Here is a 24,516-nt window from a genome sequence, read left to right as displayed (position 1 = left end):
CTGCAAAGTTCGCTTTACTGTCCTCGCTCTGTCCTAGAATATCGGGTCCCACTTTGCTGAATCTATTTCATCCCTACGTTTTGTCTTTTCATCTTACTCACAGTCATTATATGTGGGGGGCTGCCTTTTCCTTTGGGGAATTTCTCTGGGGCAAGTCAGGCCTATTTTTCTATCTTCAGGCTAGCTAGTTTCTTAGGCTGTGCCGAGTTGCCTAGGTAGTTGTTAGGCGCAATCCACAGCCGCTTTTAGTTGTGTTTAGGATAGGATCAGGTGTGCAGTCTACAGAGTTTCCACGTCTCAGAGCTCGTTCTTGTATTTTTGGGTATTTGTCAGATCACTGTGTGCGCTCTGATCGCTAAGCACACTGTGTTTCTGTATTGCCTTCATAACACCTGTCATTAGCAAACATAACAGACTTGTACCTGAATGGACTGTCATCTTCCTAAGCTTGTCGTTACCTCCTCTATGTGTGCGTGTCATAGGTGGGGCTAGTTGGCCCTGGAAGCTCTGAAATAACAACTGCTGTTATCCAGGTGAGTCAGTGGAAGGTGAGACTCTGTAATGTGCACAATCTAGGGTATTTGACTGGGACTGTTCTATGTGTTATTTGCCTCTTTGTGGTTCAATAAAGTATTGCCACGCTGTTTTACCCTACCCTGGGTTGTCTGTGTAGCATTACACCCATGTTTAAAAGAGAGCTGGTGTTTGGTGGGATGATTACTGGTCCATGCAGTTTCAGCTGTCCCCCCTGTGTCTCCACCAAAGCATCCCGGCCAGATGTAGTAGGGTCTGAGCAGAATCCAGACCCTCGTCACCAGACGTTAACCCCTGGGGGTAGAGGTGATCCTGATGAGACTCAGATACCAGAGGTGCACGCGGACTGTACTGTGGTGTCAGGGCAGGAAGAGGAGGAATGTGAGTTTTGGGCAAGGAGTGGAAGAACAGAGAGTATGACGATGAGGTTGTTGATCCCACTTGGTGTGAACCCAGAGGCACGCAGCTGAGTAGCTCAGCAGAAGAAGAAGATGATGAGGTTACGTTGTGTTGTGAATTCTGTGGCTGAATTCACTCCTGTGGTCACAAGTGGTACTGCAGCTTCTGAGCTTCCTCCCTCAGGTGTTCTGGTGAGCTCGTTGGCTGCTTTGTTATTTAACTCCACCTGATTCTGTCTTCCTTGCTCCTTGTCTATGTTCCAGTGTTGGATCTGAGCTTCTGGATCTTCCTGTGGCCTGCTGCTCTGCTTAGATAAGTGCTTTTTGCTTTTGTTGCTACTTTTTCTGTCCAGCTTGTCATTTCGTTTTGCTGGAAGCTCTGAGACGCAAAGGGTGTACCGCCGTGCCGTTAGTTTGGCACGGTGGGTCTTTTTGTCCCCTTTGCGTGGTTTTTTGCTTTAGGGTTTTTTTTGTAGACTGCAAAGTTCTCTTTGCTATCCTCGCTCTATCAAGAATATCGGGCCTCACTTTGCTGAATCTATTTCATCCCTACGTTTGTCTTTTCATCTTGCTAACAGTCATTATATGTGGGGGGCTGCCTTTTCCTTTGGGGTATTTCTCTGAGGCAAGTCAGGCTTGTTTTTCTATCTTCAGGCTAGTCCGCTCCTCAGGCTGTGCCGAGTTGCATAGGTAGTGTTAGGCGCAATCCACAGCTGCCTTTAGTTGTGTTAAGGTTAGGTTCAGGTATTGCGGTCTACAGAGATTCCACGTCTCAGAGCTCGTTCTATTGTTTTTGGGTTATTGTCAGATCACTGTATGTGCTCTGATTGCTGGCACACTGTGTCACTGGATTGCCTACATAACAGTACACGGAGCCAACCTAATGATTCTCAATAGAGGGAAAAAAGAAGTTCTGACATCATTTTTTTTTCTCAGCTCTGTGTTCAGTCTTTTTGTTCCCCTAGACATTTGGGTGTTTCAGGACACAGGTGTGGACATGGATATTCAGGGTCTGTGCTCTTCAATGGATAATCTCGTTACACATGTACAAAGGATTCAAGATACTATTGATCAGAAATCTATGTTAGAACCAAGAATTCCTATTCCTGATTTGTTTTTTGGTGATAGAACTAAGTTTCTTAATTTCAAAAATAATTGTAAGCTATTTCTGACCTTGAAACCTCATTCTTCTGGTAATCCTGTGCAACAGGTTTTGATTATTATTTCTTTTTTGCGCGGCGATCCTCAGGACTGGGCATTTTCTCTTGCGCCAGTTGACCCTGCATTGAGTAATGTCAATGCGTTTTTCCTGGCGCTCGGATTACTTTACGATGAGTCTAATTCAGTGGATCAGGCTAAGAAAAATTTGCTGGCTTTGTGCCAGGGTCAGGATGATATAGAAGTATATTGTCAGAAATTTAGGAAGTGGTCAGTACTCACTCTGTGGAATGAATCTGCGCTGGCAGCTTTGTTCAGAAAGGGTCTCTCTGAGGCTCTTAAGGATGTCATGGTGGGTTTTCCTATGCCTGCTGGTTTGAATGAGTCTATGTCTTTGGCCATTCAGATCGGTCGACGCTTGCGCGAGCGTAAATCTGTGCACCATTTGGCGGTATTGTCTAAGATTAAATCTGAGCCTATGCAGTGCGATAGGACTATGACCAGAGTTGAACGGCAAGAACACAGACGTCTGAATGGTCTGTGTTTCTACTGTGGTGATTCCACTCATGCTATTTCTGATTGTCCTAAGCGCACTAAGCGGTTCGATAGGTCTGCCGTCATTGGTACTGTACAATCCAAATTCCTTCTGTCCATTACCTTGATATGCTCTTTGTCATCGTATTCTGTCATGGCGTTTGTGGATTCAGGCGCTGCCCTGAATCTGATGGATTTGGATTATGCTAAACGTTGTGGGTTTTTCTTGGAGCCTTTGCGCTGTCCTATTCCGTTGAGAGGAATTGATGCTACACCTTTGGCCAAGAATAAACCTCAGTACTGGACCCAGCTGACCATGTGCATGGCTCCTGCACATCAGGAAGTTATTCGCTTTCTGGTGCTACATAATCTGCATGATGTGGTCGTGTTGGGGTTGCCATGGCTGCAAACCCATAATCCAGTATTGGATTGGAACTCTATGTCGGTATCCAGCTGGGGTTGTCAGGGGGTACATGGTGATGTTCCATTTTTGTCTATTTCGTCATCCACTCCTTCTGAGGTCCCAGAGTTCTTGTCTGATTATCAGGATGTATTTGAAGAGCCCAAGTCCGATGCCCTACCTCCGCATAGGGATTGTGATTGTGCTATCAATTTGATTCCTGGTAGTAAATTCCCTAAAGGTCGATTATTTAATTTATCCGTGCCTGAACACGCCGCTATGCGCAGTTATGTGAAGGAATCCCTGGAGAAGGGACATATTCGCCCATCGTCATCACCACTGGGAGCAGGGTTCTTTTTTGTAGCCAAGAAGGATGGTTCGCTGAGACCGTGTATTGATTACCGCCTTCTTAATAAGATCACTGTTAAATTTCAGTATCCCTTGCCATTGTTATCTGACTTGTTTGCTCGGATTAAGGGGGCTAGTTGGTTCACTAAGATAGATCTTCGTGGTGCGTATAATGTGGTGAGAATCAGGCAAGGAGATGAATGGAAAACTGCATTTAATACGCCCGAGGGTCATTTTGAGTATCTAGTGATGCCGTTCGGACTTGCCAATGCTCCATCTGTGTTTCAGTGTTTTATGCATGACATCTTCCGTGAGTATCTGGATAAATTCCTGATTGTTTACTTGGATGACATTTTGATCTTCTCAAATGATTGGGAGTCTCATGTGAAGCAGGTCAGAATGGTTTTCCAGGTCCTGCGTGCTAATTCTTTGTTTGTGAAGGGATCAAAGTGTCTCTTCGGTGTGCAGAAAGTTTCATTTTTGGGGTTCATCTTTTCCCCTTCTACTATCGAGATGGATCCGGTTAAGGTCCAAGCCATCCAGGATTGGACTCAGCCGACATCTCTGAAAAGTCTGCAAAAATTCCTGGGCTTTGCTAATTTTTATCGTCGCTTCATCTGTAATTTTTCTAGCATTGCCAAACCATTGACCGATTTGACCAAGAAGGGTGCTGATTTGGTTAATTGGTCTTCTGCTGCTGTGGAAGCTTTTCAGGAGTTGAAGCATCGTTTTTGTTCTGCCCCTGTGTTGTGTCAACCGGATGTTTCTCTTCCGTTCCAGGTCGAGGATCTGTTTATACCAAGGAAGGTGACGGGCACAAGGGGGCATTCTTTGCGTCTGGAGGAGAGAAGGTTTTTCCACCAACATAGAAGAGGATTCTTTACTGTTAGGGCAGTGAGAATCTGGAATTGCTTGCCTGAGGAGGTGGTGATGGCGAACTCAGTCGAGGGGTTCAAGAGAGGCCTGGATGTCTTCCTGGAGCAGAACAATATTGTATCATACAATTATTAGGTTCTGTAGAAGGACGTAGATCTGGGTATTTATTATGATGGAATATAGGCTGAACTGGATGGACAAATGTCTTTTTTCGGCCTTACTAACTATGTTACTATGTTACTATGAGGTTGATGCTTCTGAGATTGGAGCAGGGGCGGTTTTGTCACAGAGAGGTTCTGGTTGCTCAGTGTTGAAACCATGTGCTTTCTTTTCCAGGAAGTTTTCGGCGGCTGAGCGTAATTATGATGTGGGCAACTGAGAGTTGCTGGCCATGAAGTGGGCATTCGAGGAATGGCGTCATTGGCTTGAAGGAGCTAAGCATCGCGTGGTGGTATTGACTGATCATAAGAACCTTACTTATCTCGAGTCTGCCAAGCGCTTGAATCCTAGACAAGCCCGTTGGTCGTTATTTTTTGCCCGCTTCGATTTTGTGATTTCGTACCTTCCGGGCTCTAAAAATGTGAAGGCGGATGCTCTGTCTAGGAGTTTTGTGCCCGACTCTCCAGGTTCATCTGAGCCGGCGAGTATCCTCAAGGAAGGAGTCATTGTGTCTGCCATCTCCCCTGATTTGCGGCGAGTGTTGCAAAAATTTCAGGCGAATAAACCTGATCGTTGTCCGGCGGAGAAACTGTTCGTCCCTGATAGGTGGACTAGTAAAGTTATCTCTGAACTTCATTGTTCGGTGTTGGCTGGTCATCCTGGAATCTTTGGTACCAGAGAGTTAGTGGCTAGATCCTTCTGGTGGCCATCTCTGTCACGGGATGTACGTACTTTTGTGCAGTCCTGTGGGATTTGTGCTAGGGCTAAGCCCTGCTGTTCACGTGCCAGTGGGTTGCTTTTGCCCTTGCCGGTCCCAAAGAGGCCTTGGACACATATTTCGATGGATTTCATTTCTGACCTTCCCGTTTCTCAAAAGATGTCAGTCATTTGGGTGGTCTGTGATCGCTTTTCTAAAATGGTCCATCTGGTGCCCTTGGTTAAATTGCCTTCCTCCTCTGATTTGGTGCCTTTGTTCTTCCAGCATGTGGTTCGTTTGCATGGCATTCCTGAGAATATTGTTTCTGACAGAGGTTCCCAGTTTGTTTCAAGGTTTTGGCGAGCCTTTTGTGGTAGGATGGGCATTGACCTATCTTTTTCCTCGGCTTTCCATCCTCAGACTAATGGCCAGACCGAACGAACCAATCAGACCTTGGAAACATATCTGAGATGTTTTGTTTCTGCAGACCAGGATGATTGGGTGTCCTTTTTGCCGTTGGCTGAGTTCGCCCTTAATAATCGGGCCAGCTCGGCTACCTTGGTCTCTCCATTTTTCTGCAATTCTGGGTTCCATCCTCGTTTCTCTTCAGGACAGGTTGAGTCTTCGGACTGTCCTGGTGTGGATTCTGTGGTGGACAGGTTGCAGCAGATCTGGACTCAGGTAGTGGACAATTTGACCTTGTCCCAGGAGAAGGCTCAACTTTTCGCTAATCGCAGACGCCGTGTGGGTCCCCGACTTCGTGTTGGGGATCTGGTTTGCTTATCTTCTCGTCATATTCCTATGAAGGTTTCCTCTCCTAAATTTAAACCTCGTTTTATTGGTCCGTATAGGATTTCTGAGATTCTCAATCCTGTGTCTTTTCGTCTGACCCTCCCAGACTCCTTTTCCATACATAATGTATTCCATAGGTCGTTGTTGCGGAGATACGTGGCACCTATGGTTCCATCTGTTGAGCCTCCTGCCCCGGTTTTGGTGGAGGGGGAATTGGAGTATATTGTGGAGAAAATTTTGGATTCTCGTGTTTCTAGACGGAAACTCCAGTATCTGGTTAAATGGAAGGGTTATGCTCAGGAAGATAATTCCTGGGTTTTTGCCTCTGATGTCCATGCTCCAGATCTTGTTCGTGCCTTTCATGTGGCTCATCCTGGTCGGCCTGGGGGCTCTGGTGAGGGTTCGGTGACCCCTCCTCAAGGGGGGGGTACTGTTGTGAATTCTGTGTCTGAATTCACTCCTGTGGTCACAAGTGGTACTGCAGCTTCTGAGCTTCCTCCCTCAGGTGTTCTGGTGAGCTCGTTGGCTGCTTTGTTATTTAACTCCACCTGATTCTGTCTTCCTTGCTCCTTGTCTATGTTCCAGTGTTGGATCTGATCTTCTGGATCTTCCTGTGGCCTGCTGCTCTGCTTAGATAAGTGCTTTTTGCTTTTGTTGCTACTTTTTCTGTCCAGCTTGTCATTTCGTTTTGCTGGAAGCTCTCAGACGCAAAGGGTGTACCGCCGTGCCGTTAGTTCGGCACGGTGGGTCTTTTTGCCCCCTTTGCGTGGTTTTTTGCTTTAGGGTTTTTTTTGTAGACTGCAAAGTTCTCTTTGCTATACTCGCTCTATCAAGAATATCGGGCCTCACTTTGCTGAATCTATTTCATCCCTACGTTTGTCTTTTCATCTTGCTAACAGTCATTATATGTGGGGGGCTGCCTTTTCCTTTGGGGTATTTCTCTGAGGCAAGTCAGGCTTGTTTTTCTATCTTCAGGCCAGTCAGCTCCTCAGGCTGTGCCGAGTTGCATAGGTAGTGTTAGGCGCAATCCACAGCTGCCTTTAGTTGTGTTAAGGTTAGGTTCAGGTATTGCGGTCTACAGAGATTCCACGTCTCAGAGCTCGTTCTATTGTTTTTGGGTTATTGTCAGATCACTGTATGTGCTCTGATTGCTGGCACACTGTGTCACTGGATTGCCTACATAACAACGTTGCAGCTTGCCACACAGACACATAGTGATGCAACCATGACAAGCACTGCATTCTCAGCCACAACTGTGGGTTTGGCCAACACCGGTCGCGAGTCTGCATTTTTGTTGCAGGGGCAGCAAGGGTTGCTTGCCTGGGCCTTTTTTGAGACCGCAAAGGATGACCCAACTGACGTTATCTGTCACATTTGCAAAAAAAGGCAAAAATTGCAAGAATTTACATGTGCATGTGCCGGCTCATGCATGTAGTAATCAACATACCTTACTCTGGGAATCTCACTGCGCTAAAATGAGGAGTAGTGGGCCTCACCAACCACTAGCCACACCATCAACAGCATCTGCTTCTTCTTCCTCCTTCATCACTGTGCCAAGTCTTCTCACACAAGTCTCCAGACGCAGAAACCACACTTGTTTATCCCTTACAGTAGGGGTGAGTGAGAGCTCATCAGCTGTTATGCAAGTGGAGATACCTGCTGTTTTCATGTCACCTAGCACTACACATCTTTCTCAATCCACCATAACATCTCCGCTTGCACCTCACTCACAGTCCAGCAGTTTGTCCTGTTCTCCGTACTCCGTCCTCTCTTAGCACAGCAGTCAGCCCTTGGTCCCGTAGTTATGGTCACGTAAAAGAATGTTTTCTTCTACACATGCCAAAGTTAAAAGCTTGAACTCCACCATCTCCAATCTGTTGGCCACAGAAATGCTGCCTTTCTGCCTGGTAGATACAGACTGTTTCCAAAAGTTGATGGCCATCGCAGTCCCCCTGTACCAGTTGCCCAGTCGCCATTACTTATCTAAGAAAACAGTGCCTGTGCTACCCAGCATATCGCAGACAAGATCACTTATTCCTTGAAAAAATATATGTCTGCCAGAGTGCATTTCACCACTGACACCTGGATGAGAAAGTATGGCCATGGGCGTTAAATCTCACTGACTGGGCACTGGGTGACTCTAGTCGCTGTGGGGGCTGGCGTCAAGGAGCTGCTCCACAAGTGTTTGAATCCCCAAGGCTTGCGAGACAAATGTCTGTATCTAACACTTCCTCCACTGTTTCTGCCTTCTCCACCTCCTCTAGGGCCTCCACCTGTGTCCTCAACCCCTGCCTTAATGAGATACGCGTTTCAACAGTGCAGATAGAATATCCTCCACCTCCGTACTGCACAGCCATGGCTCACCGCATTAAAATTAGTATGCTTTGGAGATCGCAGTCACACAGCTCAAGAGTCGTGGACAGCTATCCAGGCCGAGTTAGAGCAATGGCTGTCTCCACTGAATCTGGAGCCAGGGAAGGCTATGTGCGATAATGTGTAAACCTGGCAGCGGCCCTACATTGGGGAAACCTCACACACGTGCCTTGCATGGCTCATGTCCTCAACCCAGTGGTACAGTAGGTATCCCGGTCTGGATGCGCTGCTTCAGAAAGCACGTTCGCTGTGTGCTCGCTTCCGACTATCACGTACCACAGGTCATCGACTTGCATTGCTACAGAGGTCTTTCGGTCTACCGGTAAATTATTTGATTATCAATGTCCCGATGCGGTGGAATTCCACTCTGCACATGTGGCTGTGGCGGCAGCGAGGGACCCTGGTGCAGTATGTCCTTCTTCATAGCTCGGGCCAATGAAGTATGGACGTGGTGCAAATCAATTTTGTGGAGTGGGCACAGATGAAGGACATCTGCACCCTTCTGCACAGTTTTGAAATGGCTACTGAGATCATGACACAGGCTGGTGCCATGGGAGGGTGGATTACAGCAAAGGAGAGGGCTCATGGTACCAGACAAACTGTTAAGGTGCAGGAGCTGAGGAACAATTTGAGGAGGAAGAGGTGATGGACTCTAACAGTCAGGAGGTGAAGAGGATAATGATTCTCTCTCTGTTGTCTGTGGTTGGCAGGAGAAGATGGAGGAAGCAACCTTGAGTGTTACCCCGCCAGCACCACACCATGGACTTGGACCTCATTTAAGTGCCTGATACATGAACGTCTTCTTGCTGCACTATATCCAACATGATCAAAACATATGTACCAAGCTAACACCCACAGATGGTGCCACTAATCAAAGAAACAATATATATATAAGAGTGCAGGGATGTGTACAATGAAGGTTCAATGCAAGTGCAAGGGCAATCAAATAAAAAAGAAAGCACTAACAGAACCAAAATACAAAACTTTATTAATTGTAACAGTAAGACACATGGTATAAAATCTGAAATGAACAACAGGGAAATGACAATGGTACACCAGAACAAGAGTGGAGCCACGATAGTCAAACAGGTAAGCAAAAAACACAGGCACAGTAGATCAGTTCAGATATATAGGTCTGCTCAAAAGTGCAGCTCAAAAGTGCAAGTGCATAGTGCAAAAAGGGAACAGCCATAAAGGTAAGTATAAATGGAATATATCCAATTAAAGGGTGTGATTTGAAACACAAAGAACATTCATAAAGGCAGAAGAGCCATAGCCAAAAAGTCAAATGGAGCAAAGACTGTACACAGAGTAGTAAAAGCCTGAGATATTTACCTGAGAAAACGTGGCGCAACCCACCACTCTACTCTGTGTACGGTCTTTGCCCCATTTGACTTTTGGGCACTATGCAATTGCACTTTTGTGCAGACCTATATATCTGAACTGATCTACTGTGCCTGTGTTTTTTGTTTACCTGTTTGACAATTATGGCTCCACTCTTGTTCTGGTGTACCATTGTCATTTCCCTGTTGTTCATTTCAGATTTTATACCATGTGTCTTACTGTTAACATTAATAAAGTTTTGTATTTTTAGTATTTTGGTTCTGCTTTCTTTTTGATTTGTATGGCCTATATTCAACATGATGCCCAGATATGTTTAGAAATAGTGCTGACTACTGGGTTACCAATCTTCTAGATCTACTGTACATTAGTACATTTTGCCAAATTTATCCCTGTATCGCATGCTGGTGTATCGAAACACGCTTGTAGACAATAATAAGAGTGGTTTACTCCAAGACAGCAGTGAGGCGCACTGCGTGCATCACAGCTATAGGCTTCCAACCCCGTCAACATCAAGTCGTCATCACAAAAACATTAGCAGCAGCAGTGTAAGAGGCATAAGCAATTTCTGTGAGTTATGTCACACATTCTTTACACCAGCCTGTGCACCAGCAGAACAGAGTATAAGTCTGACACGCTGTAAACAACTGGTGAGGATGGTGCAGTAGCATCTGGAGCTCAATATCAATACCGTCGGGGAGGGTTTGGACCCTTTTGCATTTTGGTCTTCAAAAATGGAAGAGTGGCCTGAGCTCGCCTGTCACACCTGGAGGTTTTGCCATGCCTGTCAGCCAGCGTTCTCTCAGAACGTGTCTTCAGCGTTGATGGCAGTTTCCTGATGGATAAGCGCGTTGTCCCCTCAAAGTGTAGACTGCCTAACTTTAATCAAAATGAACAAGTCATGGATCTCCAATGACGTTTGCACCCCAGTCACAGATTGGGCAGACTAGGCAATGGTGTAGTTTTTAGTGTCATGTATTGACTTTGCGTTATTGCAGTCTGTGCCATCTTTGTGGTGTCTTCTGTGCCTGCTGTTGCTACTGCACAAACAATTTTTTTTAAATGTGTAGACTCCAAGTTGGATCTCCATCTGGTGCATTGCCTGTAGTGTCAGAGGCCTATTATATTGTTTCTGCTCTATGGAAATTGAAGCCACTTTACTGGTGTGTGACAATCATTTTTTTTAATGTGGAGACTCAAGGTTCGCTCTCCATTTGGTGGGCTGCCTGTAGACGTAGGGCTCCCAGACAGGCAGGCCCGCACGTACTTTCACTCAACTACCTGTGTTACTGTTCTTACATTTTTCTACCAATTTTACTGTATGAAACTGATGTTTGTGCCTTCTGAGTGTGGCTGGGAGAAAAAACATATTTGAGCTGTTGCATGAAGTATCAAGGCTCTCAGCTAAGAAGGCTTACACCGCTCCCTTATCCATCAGGTCTTCATTGAAACTTCAATTCCAAGCTGTAAATGTTGATGCCAGTTTTCATTGTCTGCCACTAATTTTAGCTGTTTGGTAAGCTTTTTGTCACCCTTAAGCTATTGTGTATATATTTAGTTTTGCTTCCCATTGAATTTAATGGGGTTCGGGTACATTCGTTGAACTGTTCAGTGAACAAGAAGGTTTGCTCATCTCTAGAAGGGATGTCAGATATGGAGAAGATTGGGGATGGGGGAGCTCTTATATGGAGAAGATGAGGGATAACTTATATGGAGAAGGTTGTGGGTAGGAGGATGTCTGATATGGAGAAGATTGAGAATGGGGTATGTCGGATATGGAGAAGATTGGGGGTTTGGGGATGTCGAATCTATAGAGATTGGGGGAGGGGGAACCTCTTATACGGAAATAATAGAGAATGGGGAAAAGTCGAATATGAAGAAGATTGGGGGTGGTGGTGAGGAATTTTGGGTCATGAAACTTCCTGAGGAAATCTGGAAACGGCCGCGCCGGCTGCTCGCTAAACAGACGTACAACATAAATAAGAAAAGTGAGGAGAACTTGAGTGATCCAGTGTTAATGCTTGCAAATAATAATTACAAAAAATTATTATTCTTTACAAAAACAAACATGCTTCTATTGTCAATAATTCCTCAGACACAGCAAACCTATATAATACATTGGCAGGTAACGTTTTACCTACAAAAAGTGATGAGGGGCAGGATTTAAAAAAAAAGTTAAAAAAAAAAATACAAAACTTTAGGAATGGTTGTTTGTCGTGAACATTAACCCTAACCATTAAACATTAACCCTAAACATTAACCATTAACAAGAAGATTGAGGGTCTGGGAACACTTGAGACACATGGGAGTGGGTGGGTGTAAGATATAGAGTGAATATCATTTATCTGCTTTCTGTGCTTACAGATTTAGGGACTTCGGTTGTATCACAGCTTCTGGAGGCAGAACCTGAGAAGATTTACGCTACGCCGGACCCTAGTCTTCCCGATACCGATGTTAAGGCTCTTAGCACCCTTTGTGATCTTGCTGACCGAGAGCTAGTGCTGACAATTGGGTGGGCGAAACATATTCCTGGTTAGTCTGTACTACCTCATCTCTACAATCCGCCGCCTTCTGTCTCTGACCACCGTGCTCTTTACAATTTGCTCCCTTCTTTCTCTGACCACCCTCCTCTTTTAATCCGCTCCCTCCTCTCTCTGACCACCCTCCCCTCTACAGTCCACCCTCTCTTGTCTCTGACCACCCTCCCTTCTAAAGCCTGCCCCCTCCTATCTCTGACCACCCTCTTGTCTCTGACCACCCTTCTCTCTACTGTCTGCTCCCTCGTGTCCCTGACTGCCCTCCCCTCTACAGAACGCCCCTCTTGTCTTTGACCGCCCTCCTCTCTAATGTCCCCTTCCTGTCTTTGACCACTTTCCCATCTACAGTATGCCCTTCTTATCTCTGACCACCCTCCTCTTTAATGTCCCCCATCTTGTCTCTGACCGCCCTACCCTCTACAGTCTTCCCCTCCTGTTTCTGACCACCCTGTCCTTTCTCTGACCGCCCTACCCTTTACAGTTTGTCCCCTCCTGTCCCTGACCGCTGTACCCTCTAGAGTCCGCCCCCTCCCCTCCTGTCTCTGACCACTTTCCCCTCTACAGCACGCCCCATGCGTCTCTGACCACCCTCCTCTCTAATATCCCCCTCCTGTTTCTGACTGCTATCCCCTCTTCAGTCCCCCAATTGTCTCTGATCACCCTCTCCTCTACAGTCCTCCTCCTGTCTCTGAGCGCCCTCTCCTCTATAGTCCCCCCGTCTCTGACTGTCCTCCCCTCTACAGTCCCCCTTCCTATCCATGTCCACCCTCCCCTCTACAGTCCCCCTCTTGTCTCTGACCTCCCTCCTGTCTATGACCACCCTACCCTCTACAGTCCCCCCTATTGTCTCTGATCTCTGCACTCTTCTCCAGGCTTCTCCTCCCTCTCGCTGGCGGATCAGATGAGTTTACTCCAGGGGGCGTGGATGGAGATCCTGCTGCTGGGTGTGGTTTATCGGTCCCTCCCATTTGGCGATCAGCTGGTGTATGCGGAGGATTATGTCATTGATGAGTTGCGGTCTCGGGTCTGTGGACTCCGCCCTCTCTATCTCTGCATGCAGCGTCTCGTCCACAGATATCGCAGCCTCCACCTTGACAAGGAAGAGTACGTCACCCTAAAAGCGTTGGTGCTCACCAACTCTGGTAAGGGGTCTCCTGCCTATTCTTGAGCCCAACACTTTGCTGCACCATCTCCCTTTGCCAGAGCTGTGCCGTGGCTGCTTTTTGTGGCGCACTCCAACACCTCCCATCTTTCCTCTCCTAGATTCGCTGCACATAGAGGATGCGCAGAGTGTGCAGAGACTGCAGGACCTTCTCCAGGCAGCTCTGCACGAACATGACACCTATCATCACCAGGACGAGCCGCGGAGAGCTGGACAGCTCCTCCTCACCCTCCCGCTGCTGCGCCAAACATCCAGCAAAATGGTGCTGCACTTCCACGGGGTGCGGGCGCAAGGTGCAGTGCCCATGCACAAACTGTTCCTGGAAATGCTGGAGGCAAAGTGCGATCTACAAGTGTGGCACCCACAGTAGACCTGCTGACATCCACACCCCCCCGTACACAAGACAGAGGGTAGCAGCGACAGTGATTCACCACTGTACAGAAACCAGGGAAAACGGGCACAGATATAAAAAATGGGGCGTAACGGGCACAGAGACCACCTCCTGTACACAAGACAGGGTATGGGGGAACAGAGGCCACCCACTGTACACAAGATGGGGCGTAAAGGACACAGAGACCACCCCCTGTACACAAGACAGGGGGTAACGACCACAGTGAGCCTCCACTTTACAGAAACCATTTGTAACGGGCTCAGAGATAAAAAAAAAAATGGGGCGTAACGGGCACAGAGACCACCCCCTCTACACAAGACGTGGCGTAACAGGCACAGAGACCACCTTTTGCACACAAGACAGGGCGTGGGGGAACAGAGACCATCCCCTGTACACAAGACGGGGTGTAACAGACACAGAGACCACTCCGTGTACACAAGATGGGGCATAACGGGCACAGAGACCACCCCCTGTACACAGCATGGGGTGTAACAGGCACATAGATGAAAAACATGGCATAACGTGCAAAGGCATCAACACCTGTACACAAAATTGGTCATAATGGGCACAGACATAATCACCTATACCGAAGATGGGGCGTAATGGGCAATTGTACAGAACAAAGAGAGTGGGCTATAAATCAGGGCTTCTCATTTCCCGGCCTCAGCTGAATGATGAGACCCAGGAGCCACAGAATAAACACTAAGGAACTCCTCTGACATGACCAGTGTGAGGACAAACAACACGGAAGTGGAAGGATGAATGTCTGTATATAGTGTGTAATAAACGGAGCAGAAGTCTCTGCAGTGTTTACATATCATAAAATGTCATATGGCAAAGCTCCCCTTAGTGGTGGCTGTACTCTGGATCTTATCATCTATCTCTGTATACAGGGAGCTCCCCCTAGTGGTCGCTGCAGACAGGATCTTATCATGTATCTCTGTATACAGGGAGCTCCCCGTAGTGGTGACTGTAGACAGGATCTTATCATGTATCTCTGTATACAGGGAGCTCCCCCTAGTGGTGACTGCAGACAGGATCTTATGATGTATCTCTGTATGCAAAGAACTCCCCCTAGTGGTGGCTGCAGACAGAATCTTATCATGTATCTCTGTATACAGGGAGCTCCCCGTAGTGGTGACTGTAGACAGGATCTTATCATGTATCTCTGTATACACAGAGCTCCCTCTAGTGGTGACTGCAGACAGGGTCTTACTATGTATCTCTGTATACAGGGAGCTCCCTCTAGTGGTGGCTGCACTCAGGACTTTATCATGTATCTCTGTATACCGGTAGCTCCCCCTAGTGGTGGCTGCAGACAGGATCTAAGCATGTATCTCTATATACAGAGATCTCCTACTGATGACTGCAGACAGGGTCTTATTTTGTATCTCTGTACATCGGGAGCTCCCCCTAGTGGAGGCTGCAGACAGAATCTAATCATGTGTTTTTGTATACAGGGAGCTCCCCCTAGTTGTGGCTGCAGGCAGGATCTTATCATGTATCTCTATATACAGGGAGCTCCCCCTAGTGGTGGCTGCAAACAGAATTTTGTAATGTATCTCTGTATACAGGGGGATCTCCGTAGTGGTGGTTGCACTCGGGGTCTTAATATGTATCTCTGTATACAGGGAGCCCCCCCCTAGTGGTGGCTGCACTCAGGATTTTATAATGTGTCTTTGTGTACAGGGAGCTCCCTCTGGTGGTGGCTGCAGACAGAATTTTATCTTATATCTCTGTATACAGAGAGCTCCCCCTAGTGGTGAATGCACTCAGGTTGTTATCATGTATCTCTGTACACAGGGAGCTCCTCCTAGTGGTGGCTGCACTCAGGATTTTATCATGTATCTCTGTATACAGGGATCTGTCTCTAGTGGTGGCTGCAAACAGGATCTTATCTTGTATCACTGTATACAGAGAGCTCCCCCTAGTGGTGGCTGCACACAGAATCTTATCATGTATCTCTGTGTATAGGGAGCTCCCTGTAGTGACTGCAGACAGGACCATATCATGTATATCTGTATAAAGGGAGCTCCTCCTATTGGTGACTGCAGACAGGATCTTATGATATATCTCGGTATACAGGGAGGTCCCCCTAGTTATGGGTGCACTCAGGATCTTATCCTATATACAGGAGATCCCCCTAGTGGTGGTTGCAGACAGAATATTATCTCTGTATACAGCGAGCAACCCGTAGTGGTGGCGGCAGACAGAATCTTATGATGCATCTTTGTATACAGGAAGCTCCCCCTAGTGGTAACTGCAGACAGGATCGTATCATGTACCTCTGTATACAGGGAGCTCCCCCTAGTGGTGACTGCAGACAGGATCTTATTTGTCTCTGTATACAGGGAACTCCACCTTGAGGTGGCTGCACTCAGGATCTTATCATGTATCTCTGTATACAGAGAGCTCCCCCTAGTGGTGGCTGCAGACAGAATTTTATAATGTATCTCTGTGTACAGTGAGCTCTCCATAGTGATGGCTGCACTTAGGGTCTTACCATGTATCTCTATATACAGGGAGCTCCCCCTAGTGGTGGCTGCACTCAGGATCTTATGTATCTCTGTATGCAGGGAGCTCCCCCTAGTGGTGGCTGCACTCAGGATCTTATCATGTATCTCTATTTACAGGCGCTCCCCCTAGTGGTGACTGCACTCAGGTTCTTATCATGTATGTATGTATACAGGGAGCTCCCCCAAGTGGTGGCTGCACTCGAGATCTTATGATGTGCCTCTATTTACAGGAGCTCCCACTAGTGGTGGCTGCAGAAGGAATTTTATCATGTATCTTTGAATACAGGGAGCTTTCAATAGTGACTGCAGACAGGATGTTATCATGCACCTCTGTATACAGCATGCTCCCCCTAGTGGTGTCTCCACTCAGGATCTTACCATGTATCTCTGTATACAAGGAACTCCCCCTAGTGGTGACTGCAGACAGCATCTCATGTATCTCTGTATACAGGGAACTCCCCTTAGTGGTGACTGCAGACAGGATCTTATCATGTATCTCTGTATACAGGGAACTCCCCTTAGTGGTGACTGCAGACAGGATCTTATGTATCTGTATACAGGGAACTCCCCTTAGTGGTGACTGCAGACAGGATCTTATGTATCTGTATACAGGGAGCTCCCCCTAGTGGTGGATGCAGACAGCATCTTATCATGCCAAAAAGAAGATGAACAGCGCTCCAGCCGGGTGTGGCAGTATCAAAAAGATAATTTATTTCGCCATGAGACAGCAACGTTTCGACCAGAAACCTGGTCTTTTTCAAGCATACACAAAGACACAAAATGCCAGCTTAAATAGTGTGGATACCACGCAGGGCACCAATCACCATCCAGCCACTAATTGCTTATAAAAATATAACATATACAGGTCCTTCTCAAAAAATTAGCATATAGTGTTAAATTTCATTATTTACCATAATGTAATGATTACAATTAAACTTTCATATATTATAGATTCATTATCCACCAACTGAAATTTGTCAGGTCTTTTATTGTTTTAATACTGATGATTTTGGCATACAACTCCTGATAACCCAAAAAACCTGTCTCAATAAATTAGCATATTTCACCCATCCAATCAAATAAAAGTGTTTTTTAATAACAAACAAAAAAAACCATCAAATAATAATGTTCAGTTATGCACTCAATACTTGGTCGGGAATCCTTTGGCAGAAATGACTGCTTCAATGCGGCGTGGCATGGAGACAATCAGCCTGTGACACTGCTGAGATGTTATGGAGGCCCAGGATGCTTCAATAGCGGCCTTAAGCTCAACCAGAGTGTTGGGTCTTGCGTCTCTCAACTTTCTCTTCACAATATCCCACAGATTCTCTATGGGGTTCAGGTCAGGAGAGTTGGCAGGCCAATTGAGCACAGTAATACCATGGTCAGTAAACCATTTACCAGTGGTTTTGGCACTGTGAGCAGGTGCCAGGTCGTGCTGAAAAAATGAAATCTTCATCACCATAAAGCATTGACCCTGCCCTTGATGAAACACAGTGGACCAACACCAGCAGCTGACATGGCACCCCACACCATCACTGACTGTGGGTACTTGACACTGGACTTCAGGCATTTTGGCATTTCCTTCTCCCCAGTCTTCCTCCAGACTCTGGCACCTTGATTTCCGAATGACATGCAAAATTTGCTTTCATCAGAAAAAAGTACTTGGGACCACTTAGCAACAGTCCAGTGCTGCTTCTCTGTAGCCCAGGTCAGGCGCCTCTGCCGCTGTTTATGGTTCAAAAGTGGCTTTACCTGGGGAATGCGGCACCTGTAGCCCATTTCCTGCACACGCCTGTGCACGGTGGCTCTGGATGTTTCCACACCAGACTCAGTCCACTGCTTCCTCAGGTTCCCCAAGGTCTGGAATCGGTCCTTCTCCACAATCTTCCTCAGGGTCCGGTCTCCTCTTCTCGTTGTACAGCGTTTTCTGCCACATTGTTTCCTTCCAACAGACTTACCATTGAGGTGCCTTGATACAGCACTCTGGGAACAGCCTATTTGTTGAGAAATTTCTTTCTGGGTCTTACCCTCTTGCTTGAGGGTGTCAATGATGGCCTTCTTGACATCTGTCAGGTCGCTAGTCTTACCCATAATGGGGGTTTTGAGTAATGAACCCGGCAGGGAGTTTATATAAGCCTCAGGTATCTTTTGCATGTTTTTAGAGTTAATTAGTTGATTCAGAAGATTAGGGTAATAGGTCGTTTAGAGAACCTTTTCTTGATATGCTAATTTATTGAGACAGGTTTTTTGGGTTATCAGGAGTTGTATGCCAAAATCATCAGTATTAAAACAATAAAAGACCTGACAAATTTCAGTTGGTGGATAATGAATCTATAATATATGAAAGTTTAATTGTAATCATTACATTATGGTAAATAATGAAATTTAACACTATATGCTAATTTTTTGAGAAGGACCTGTAATATAGATCAGAGAAATATAAAGTCCATAATAATCGACATAAAACCACCCACAACATAGATAATTGTGAAAACATTACAAAATACAACATTAGTGCAATGTTTATCTTCCGTTGAGCAAATCAGAGTCCAGCGTTGTCATATCCATGGTTACAAACCACCAATGACAGTGCTCGTATAGCGATCCTCCTAACCAATCCGGTTTATCCATGGAGCTGGCGCCGAAAAATAGAATCAGCCTATCCCACATCCATATACATCAGGAGACGACCTAAACAACGAATCGGGCAACCACTTTCATAGTACGTCCATACCTGCATCATATCTCTGCGTTGTCCACCTATCAAACCACCGAGTCGCAGAGTTCCCTACAGCCACCTGGTGAAAGAGCCCGTACGTCACGGCACAGGACCACCCACACCACGTGACCGCAGCATGAGCCCACCCAGCGGCGCCGCGTCCGTCACTCCCCCAAAGCAGAGGCCACCGCAAGAGTGCGCAGGTGCACCACAGCCGGGAACGACCCGCATTACATGACGTGACACGGGCAAGCCCAGCGATGACGCGACCGCCACACCCCCGCAGCATCAGCCGAACAATAGGAGCGCAGGCGCGCCACCCCCAAGCCACATGACCGCGATGCGGGTATGTCAGGCGACCGCGCGCACGCGCACAAACCAATAACGGATCGGCGAGTCCGCGACCACAGTAGGTTACCAAGGTGATCTAAAAGACACTATTGTGAAAACACTTATAATAAAGACATGATAATCCAATGCATTAAAACCAAAACACTGATGATGTTGCTATTTCGAAGAGGGGAATAGAATTATCTGGGGATGCATACCTGCAGGTTAAAGTCCAAATTTAGACACCTGGGTTGTAATGTCCCCAGTGTGTAAATCCATCTCATCTCCTTTTTTCTAAGTAATAATAATCTATCACCTCCCCTTCTTAAAGCCGGAACACTATCAATTACCCTAAAGCGTAGTTGATTAACCGAATGTTTATTATCCACAAAGTGCTTAGGGATTGGCAAATCGGTGAGTGCTGTCCGAATCGTGCTTTTATGTTTACTGATTCAAGCTCTCACTTCCATTGTGGTCTCCCCCACATATACCAACCCACACGGGCACATAATCATGTAAACAACAAAGCTTGAAGAACAGGTATAACGTTCTTTCAAAAAAAATCTTCTTACCCGTATGAGGGTGATAAAAAAAACTCTCCTTTAAGCATATTATTGCAACTAGCACAACCCAGGCATGGGAAATTTCCATACCAGGGTGTGCTCAAAGTCTTCTGGATTGAAAGTTTAGATGTCCCAATATCCGATTTGAATAGACTATCACCTAAATTGCGTCCCCTCCTGTACGACATCATAGGATAATGTTTAAACGCTGGTATCGATGTTAAACCACGTTGTAGACCCAACCAGTGTTTCTTTAAAATCCTGTCCACCTGGTTACTGGCTGAATTATACGTCGACACAAATGGGATACGCTCACAAGAGCGTTTAAGGGAACTCGTCTTGCGGATAGATTCTCGTGACAGGTTACGGGCCTTTTGGCTAAATCTGCCCAACTCTTTCCTTGGATAACCCCTATTTACAAATTTAAGACACATCTCATCCAACCTCTGGTCAACCACAGTGTCATCCGACACTATTCTCCGCACCCTCAGGAGTTGACTCCTTGGTAAGGAGTTAACCATTCTCCGTGGGTGGTTACTATCAAATAGCAACAGGCCATTTCTATCAGTTTCCTTTACAAAGATGTCTGTCTTTAATTTGTCACCCTCCTTGTACACAAGGGTATCCAAGAATTGGAGACGGGTAGTGGAATGAGTTAAAGTAAATTGTAGCTCCACATACACCCCATTGAGATGTTTATGGAACGCATCTAGCTCTGTCAAGGTCCCATCCCAAATTTTAAAAAATCATCAATGTAACGCCACCAGGCTCTGACGTGGCACCAGAGGTTGGAACTGTACACATATCTGTCCTCAAATACCGCCATATAGATGTTAGCATATTTAGGGGCCACATTGGACCCCATGGCGGTACCTTTCAACTGCAGAAAGAACTCATCCTTAAAGAGAAAATAATTCCTCCTGAGGATGATTTCCAACAGTGTGAGGACAAGTCGTGCACACTCTGGGGCATGTCAGAGCCCGACAGCGCACATGATACTGCATCCAGTCCCCTATCATGCTCAATCGATGTGTATAAAGATACGACATCGAACGATGCAAGAACAGTGGACTCCGACACAGTCACGTCATCAAATTTGTTTAGAAAGTCATTTGTATCACGAATATATGATCTTGCTGATATAGCATAGGTACGTAAATATCCGATCCAAGAAAATAGCAGTTTTGTTAAACAAGGAGCCCCTACCCGATACAATCGGTCTCCCGGGGGGGGGGGGGGGGTAAACAAATCCTTGTGAATTTTCGGTAACACGTATATTACCGGTATAACCGGTGTCTCAACAATCAAATATTCTGACAACTTGTGGTCAATGAGACCCATGGCAAGGGAATCACTGACCGCAAGTTGTAATTCCTTCTGGAAACGAGTAGTAGGATTACACGAAAGTTTCTCATAAACACAGTGGTCTCCCAATTGTCGCAAGATCTCTGCTCTATACTTTACACTATCCATAACAACAACCGCCCCACCCTTGTCGGCCTGTTTAATAGTCAACGAAGTATTGTCCGCCAATGCCTTTAAAACGTTTTTTTATCGGCCAACGTCATATTATGATTACCCGGGGGTTTAAAAGTATTTTTCAATTTGTTAATATCTCTCTGTACCAATTCAATATAGGATTCAACAAAGTGGTCCCTATTGGGTGGTTGAAAATCACTTTTGACATATAACCCCACCTCCCGTAAAGAAAAACCCTGTGTCGATTATTCTGTAGTCACAGTTATATCACTATGTTTATCAGAAAAAAATGACGATAGCCTTAACCTCCTAAAAAAGGCATGTAGATCAATCTCTAATGCAAACCAATCAGGGATACTGGACGGGCAAAATGACAGACCTTTAGATAATACTTTAACCCCTTAGTGACAGAGCCAATTTGGTACTTAATGACCGAGCCAATTTTTACAATTCTGACCACTGTCACATTATGAGGTTATAACTCTGGAACGCTTCAACGGATCCCGCTGATTCTGAGATTGTTTTTTCGTGACATATTGTACTTCATGTTAGTGGTAACATTTCTTCGATATTACTTGCGATTATTTATGAAAAAAAAACGGAAATATGGTGAAAATGTTTAAAATGTAGCAATTTTCAAAATTTGTATTTTTATGCCCTTAAATCAGAGAGATATGTCACGAAAAATAGTTAATAAATAACATTTCCCACATGTCTACTTTACATCAGCACAATTTTGGAAACAAAATTTTTTTTGTTAGGGAGTTATAAGGGTTAAAAGTTGACCAGCAATTTCTCATTTTTACAACACCATTTTTTTTAGGGACCACATCACATTTGAAGTCATTTTGAGGGGTCTATATGATAGAAAATACCCAAGTGTGACACCATTCTAAAAACTGCACCCCTCAAGGTGCTCAAAACCACATTCAAGAAGTTTATTAACCCTTTACGTGCTTCACAGGAACTGAAACAATGTGGAAGGAAAAAATGAACATTTAACTTTTTTTTGCAAACATCTTAATTCAGAACCATTTTTTTTATTTTCACATGTGTAAAAACAGAAATGTAACCATAAATTTTGTTATGCAATTTCTCCTGAATACACCAATACCCCATATGTGGGGGTAAACCACTTTTTTGGCGCACCGCAGAACTTGGAAGTGAAGGAGCGCCGTTTTACTTTTTCAATGCAGAATTGGCTGGAATTGAGATCGGACGCCATGTCACGTTTAGAGAGCCCCTGATGTACCTAAACAGTGGAAACTCCCCACAAGTGACACCATTTTGGAAACTAGACCCCTTAAGGAACTTATCTAGATGTGTGGTGAGCACTTTGAACCCCCAAGTGCTTCACGGAAGTTTATAACGTAGAGCCGTGAAAATAAAAAATCGCTTTTGTTTACACAGAAAATGATCTTTTCGCCCACAAATTCTTATTTTCACAAGGGTAACAGGAGAAATTAGACCACAAAAGTTGTTGTGCAATTTCTCCTGAATACGTCGATACCAAATATGTGGGGGTAAACCACTGTTTGGGCGCACCGCAGAGCTTGGAAGAGATGGAGTGCCGTTTTACTTTTTCAATGTTGAATTGGCTGGAATTGAGATTGGACGCCATGTCGCGTTTGGAGAGCCCCTGATGTGCCTAAACAGTGGAAACCCCCGACAAGTGACACCATTTTGGAAACTAGACCCCTTAAGGAACTTATCTAGATGTGTGGTGAGCACTTTGAACCCCCATGTGCTTCACAGACGTTTATAACGTAGAGCCGTGAAAAAAAAAAATCACATTTTTTCTACAAAAATGATCTTTTTGCCCCCCAATTTTTATTTTCACAAGGGTAACAGGAGACATTAGACCACAAAAGTTGTTGTGTGATTTCTCCTGAGTACGTCGATACCCAATATGTGGGGGTAAACCACTGTTTGGGCGCACCGCAGAGCTTGGAAGAGAAGGAGTGCCGTTTTACTTTTTCAATGTAGAATTGTCTGGAATTGAGATCGGACGCCATGTCGCGTTTGGAGAGCCCCTGATGTGCCTAAACAGTAGAAATCCCCCACAAGTGACCCCATTTTGGAAACTAGACCCCCCATGGAACTTATCTAGATGTGTGGTAAGAACTTTGAATGCCCAAGTGCTTCACAGAAGTTTAGAATGCAGAGTCGTGAAAATAAAAAAAAAAGTTTTTCCACAAAAAAAGATATTGTAGCCCCCAAGTTTGTATTTTCACAAGGGTAACAGGAGAAATTGGACTGCAATAGTTGTCCAATTTATCCCGAGTACGCTGATGCACCATATGTGGGGGTAAACCACTGTTTGGGCGCACGGCAGAGCTTGGAAGGGAAGGAGCGCTTTTTTGGAATGCAGACTTTGATAGAATGGTCTGTGGGCGTTATGTTGCGATTGCAGAGCCCCTGATGCACCTAAACAGTAGTAACCCCCCACAAGTGACCCCATTTTGGAAACTAGACCCCACAAGGAACTTATCTAGATGTGTGGTGAGAACTTTGAATGCCCAAGTGCTTCACAGAAGTTTAGAATGCAGAGTCGTGAAAATAAAAAATATTTTTTTTTCCACAAAAAAGATATTGTAGCCCCCAAGTTTTTATTTTCACAAGGGTAACAGGAGAAATTGGACCACTAAAGTTGTTGTTCAATTTATCCTGAGTACGCTGATGCCCCATATGTGGGGGTAAACCACTGTTTGGGCGCACGGCAGAGCTCGGAAGGGAAGGAGCGCCGTTTTGGAATGCAGACTTAGATAGAATGGCCTGTGGGCGTTATGTTGCGTTTGCAGAGCTCCTGATGTACCTAAACAGTAGTAACCCCCCACAAGTGACCCCGTTTTGGAAACTAGACCCCCCAGGGAACTTATCTAGATGTGTGGTGAGAACTTTAAATGCCCAAGTGCTTCACAGAAGTTTATAATGCAGAGTGATAAAAATAACAAATATTTTTTTTTCCACAAAAAAGATTTTGTAGCCCCCAAGTTTTTATTTTCACAAGGGTAACAGGAGAAATTGGACCCCAGAAGTTGTTGTCCAATTTATCCCGAGTACGCTGATGCCCCATATGTGGGGGTAACCCACTGTTTGGGCGCACGGCAGAGCTCAGAAGGGAGGGAGCACCATTTGACTTTTTGAGCGCAAAATTGGCTGTCGTGTTTGGAGACTCCCTGATGTACCTAAACAGTGGAAACCCC

General features: G+C 45.6%; 1 protein-coding gene across 2 annotated transcripts in view; it reads left to right on the top strand.

Annotated features, from left to right (window-relative positions):
- ESRRB (estrogen related receptor beta) overlaps nucleotides 1-14,494 on the top strand; it is a 54,046-nt gene extending 39,552 nt beyond the window's left edge. For both annotated transcript variants that reach the window (XM_069736072.1, XM_069736080.1), the window contains 3 exons: nucleotides 11,975-12,142; nucleotides 13,020-13,289; nucleotides 13,411-14,494. In XM_069736072.1, the coding sequence (XP_069592173.1) occupies nucleotides 11,975-12,142; nucleotides 13,020-13,289; nucleotides 13,411-13,679 (707 nt within the window). In that variant the 3' untranslated portion in view covers nucleotides 13,680-14,494. The remainder of the gene's footprint in view (nucleotides 1-11,974; nucleotides 12,143-13,019; nucleotides 13,290-13,410) is intronic.
- Nucleotides 14,495-24,516: the final 10,022 nt, after the last annotated feature.

Source organism: Ranitomeya imitator, chromosome 1, assembly GCF_032444005.1.
Source record: "Ranitomeya imitator isolate aRanImi1 chromosome 1, aRanImi1.pri, whole genome shotgun sequence".
Classification (NCBI taxonomy): Eukaryota; Metazoa; Chordata; class Amphibia; order Anura; family Dendrobatidae; genus Ranitomeya; species Ranitomeya imitator.
Note: the sequence above shows the minus strand (reverse complement) of the source record. Positions and strands in the feature narration are given on the sequence as shown.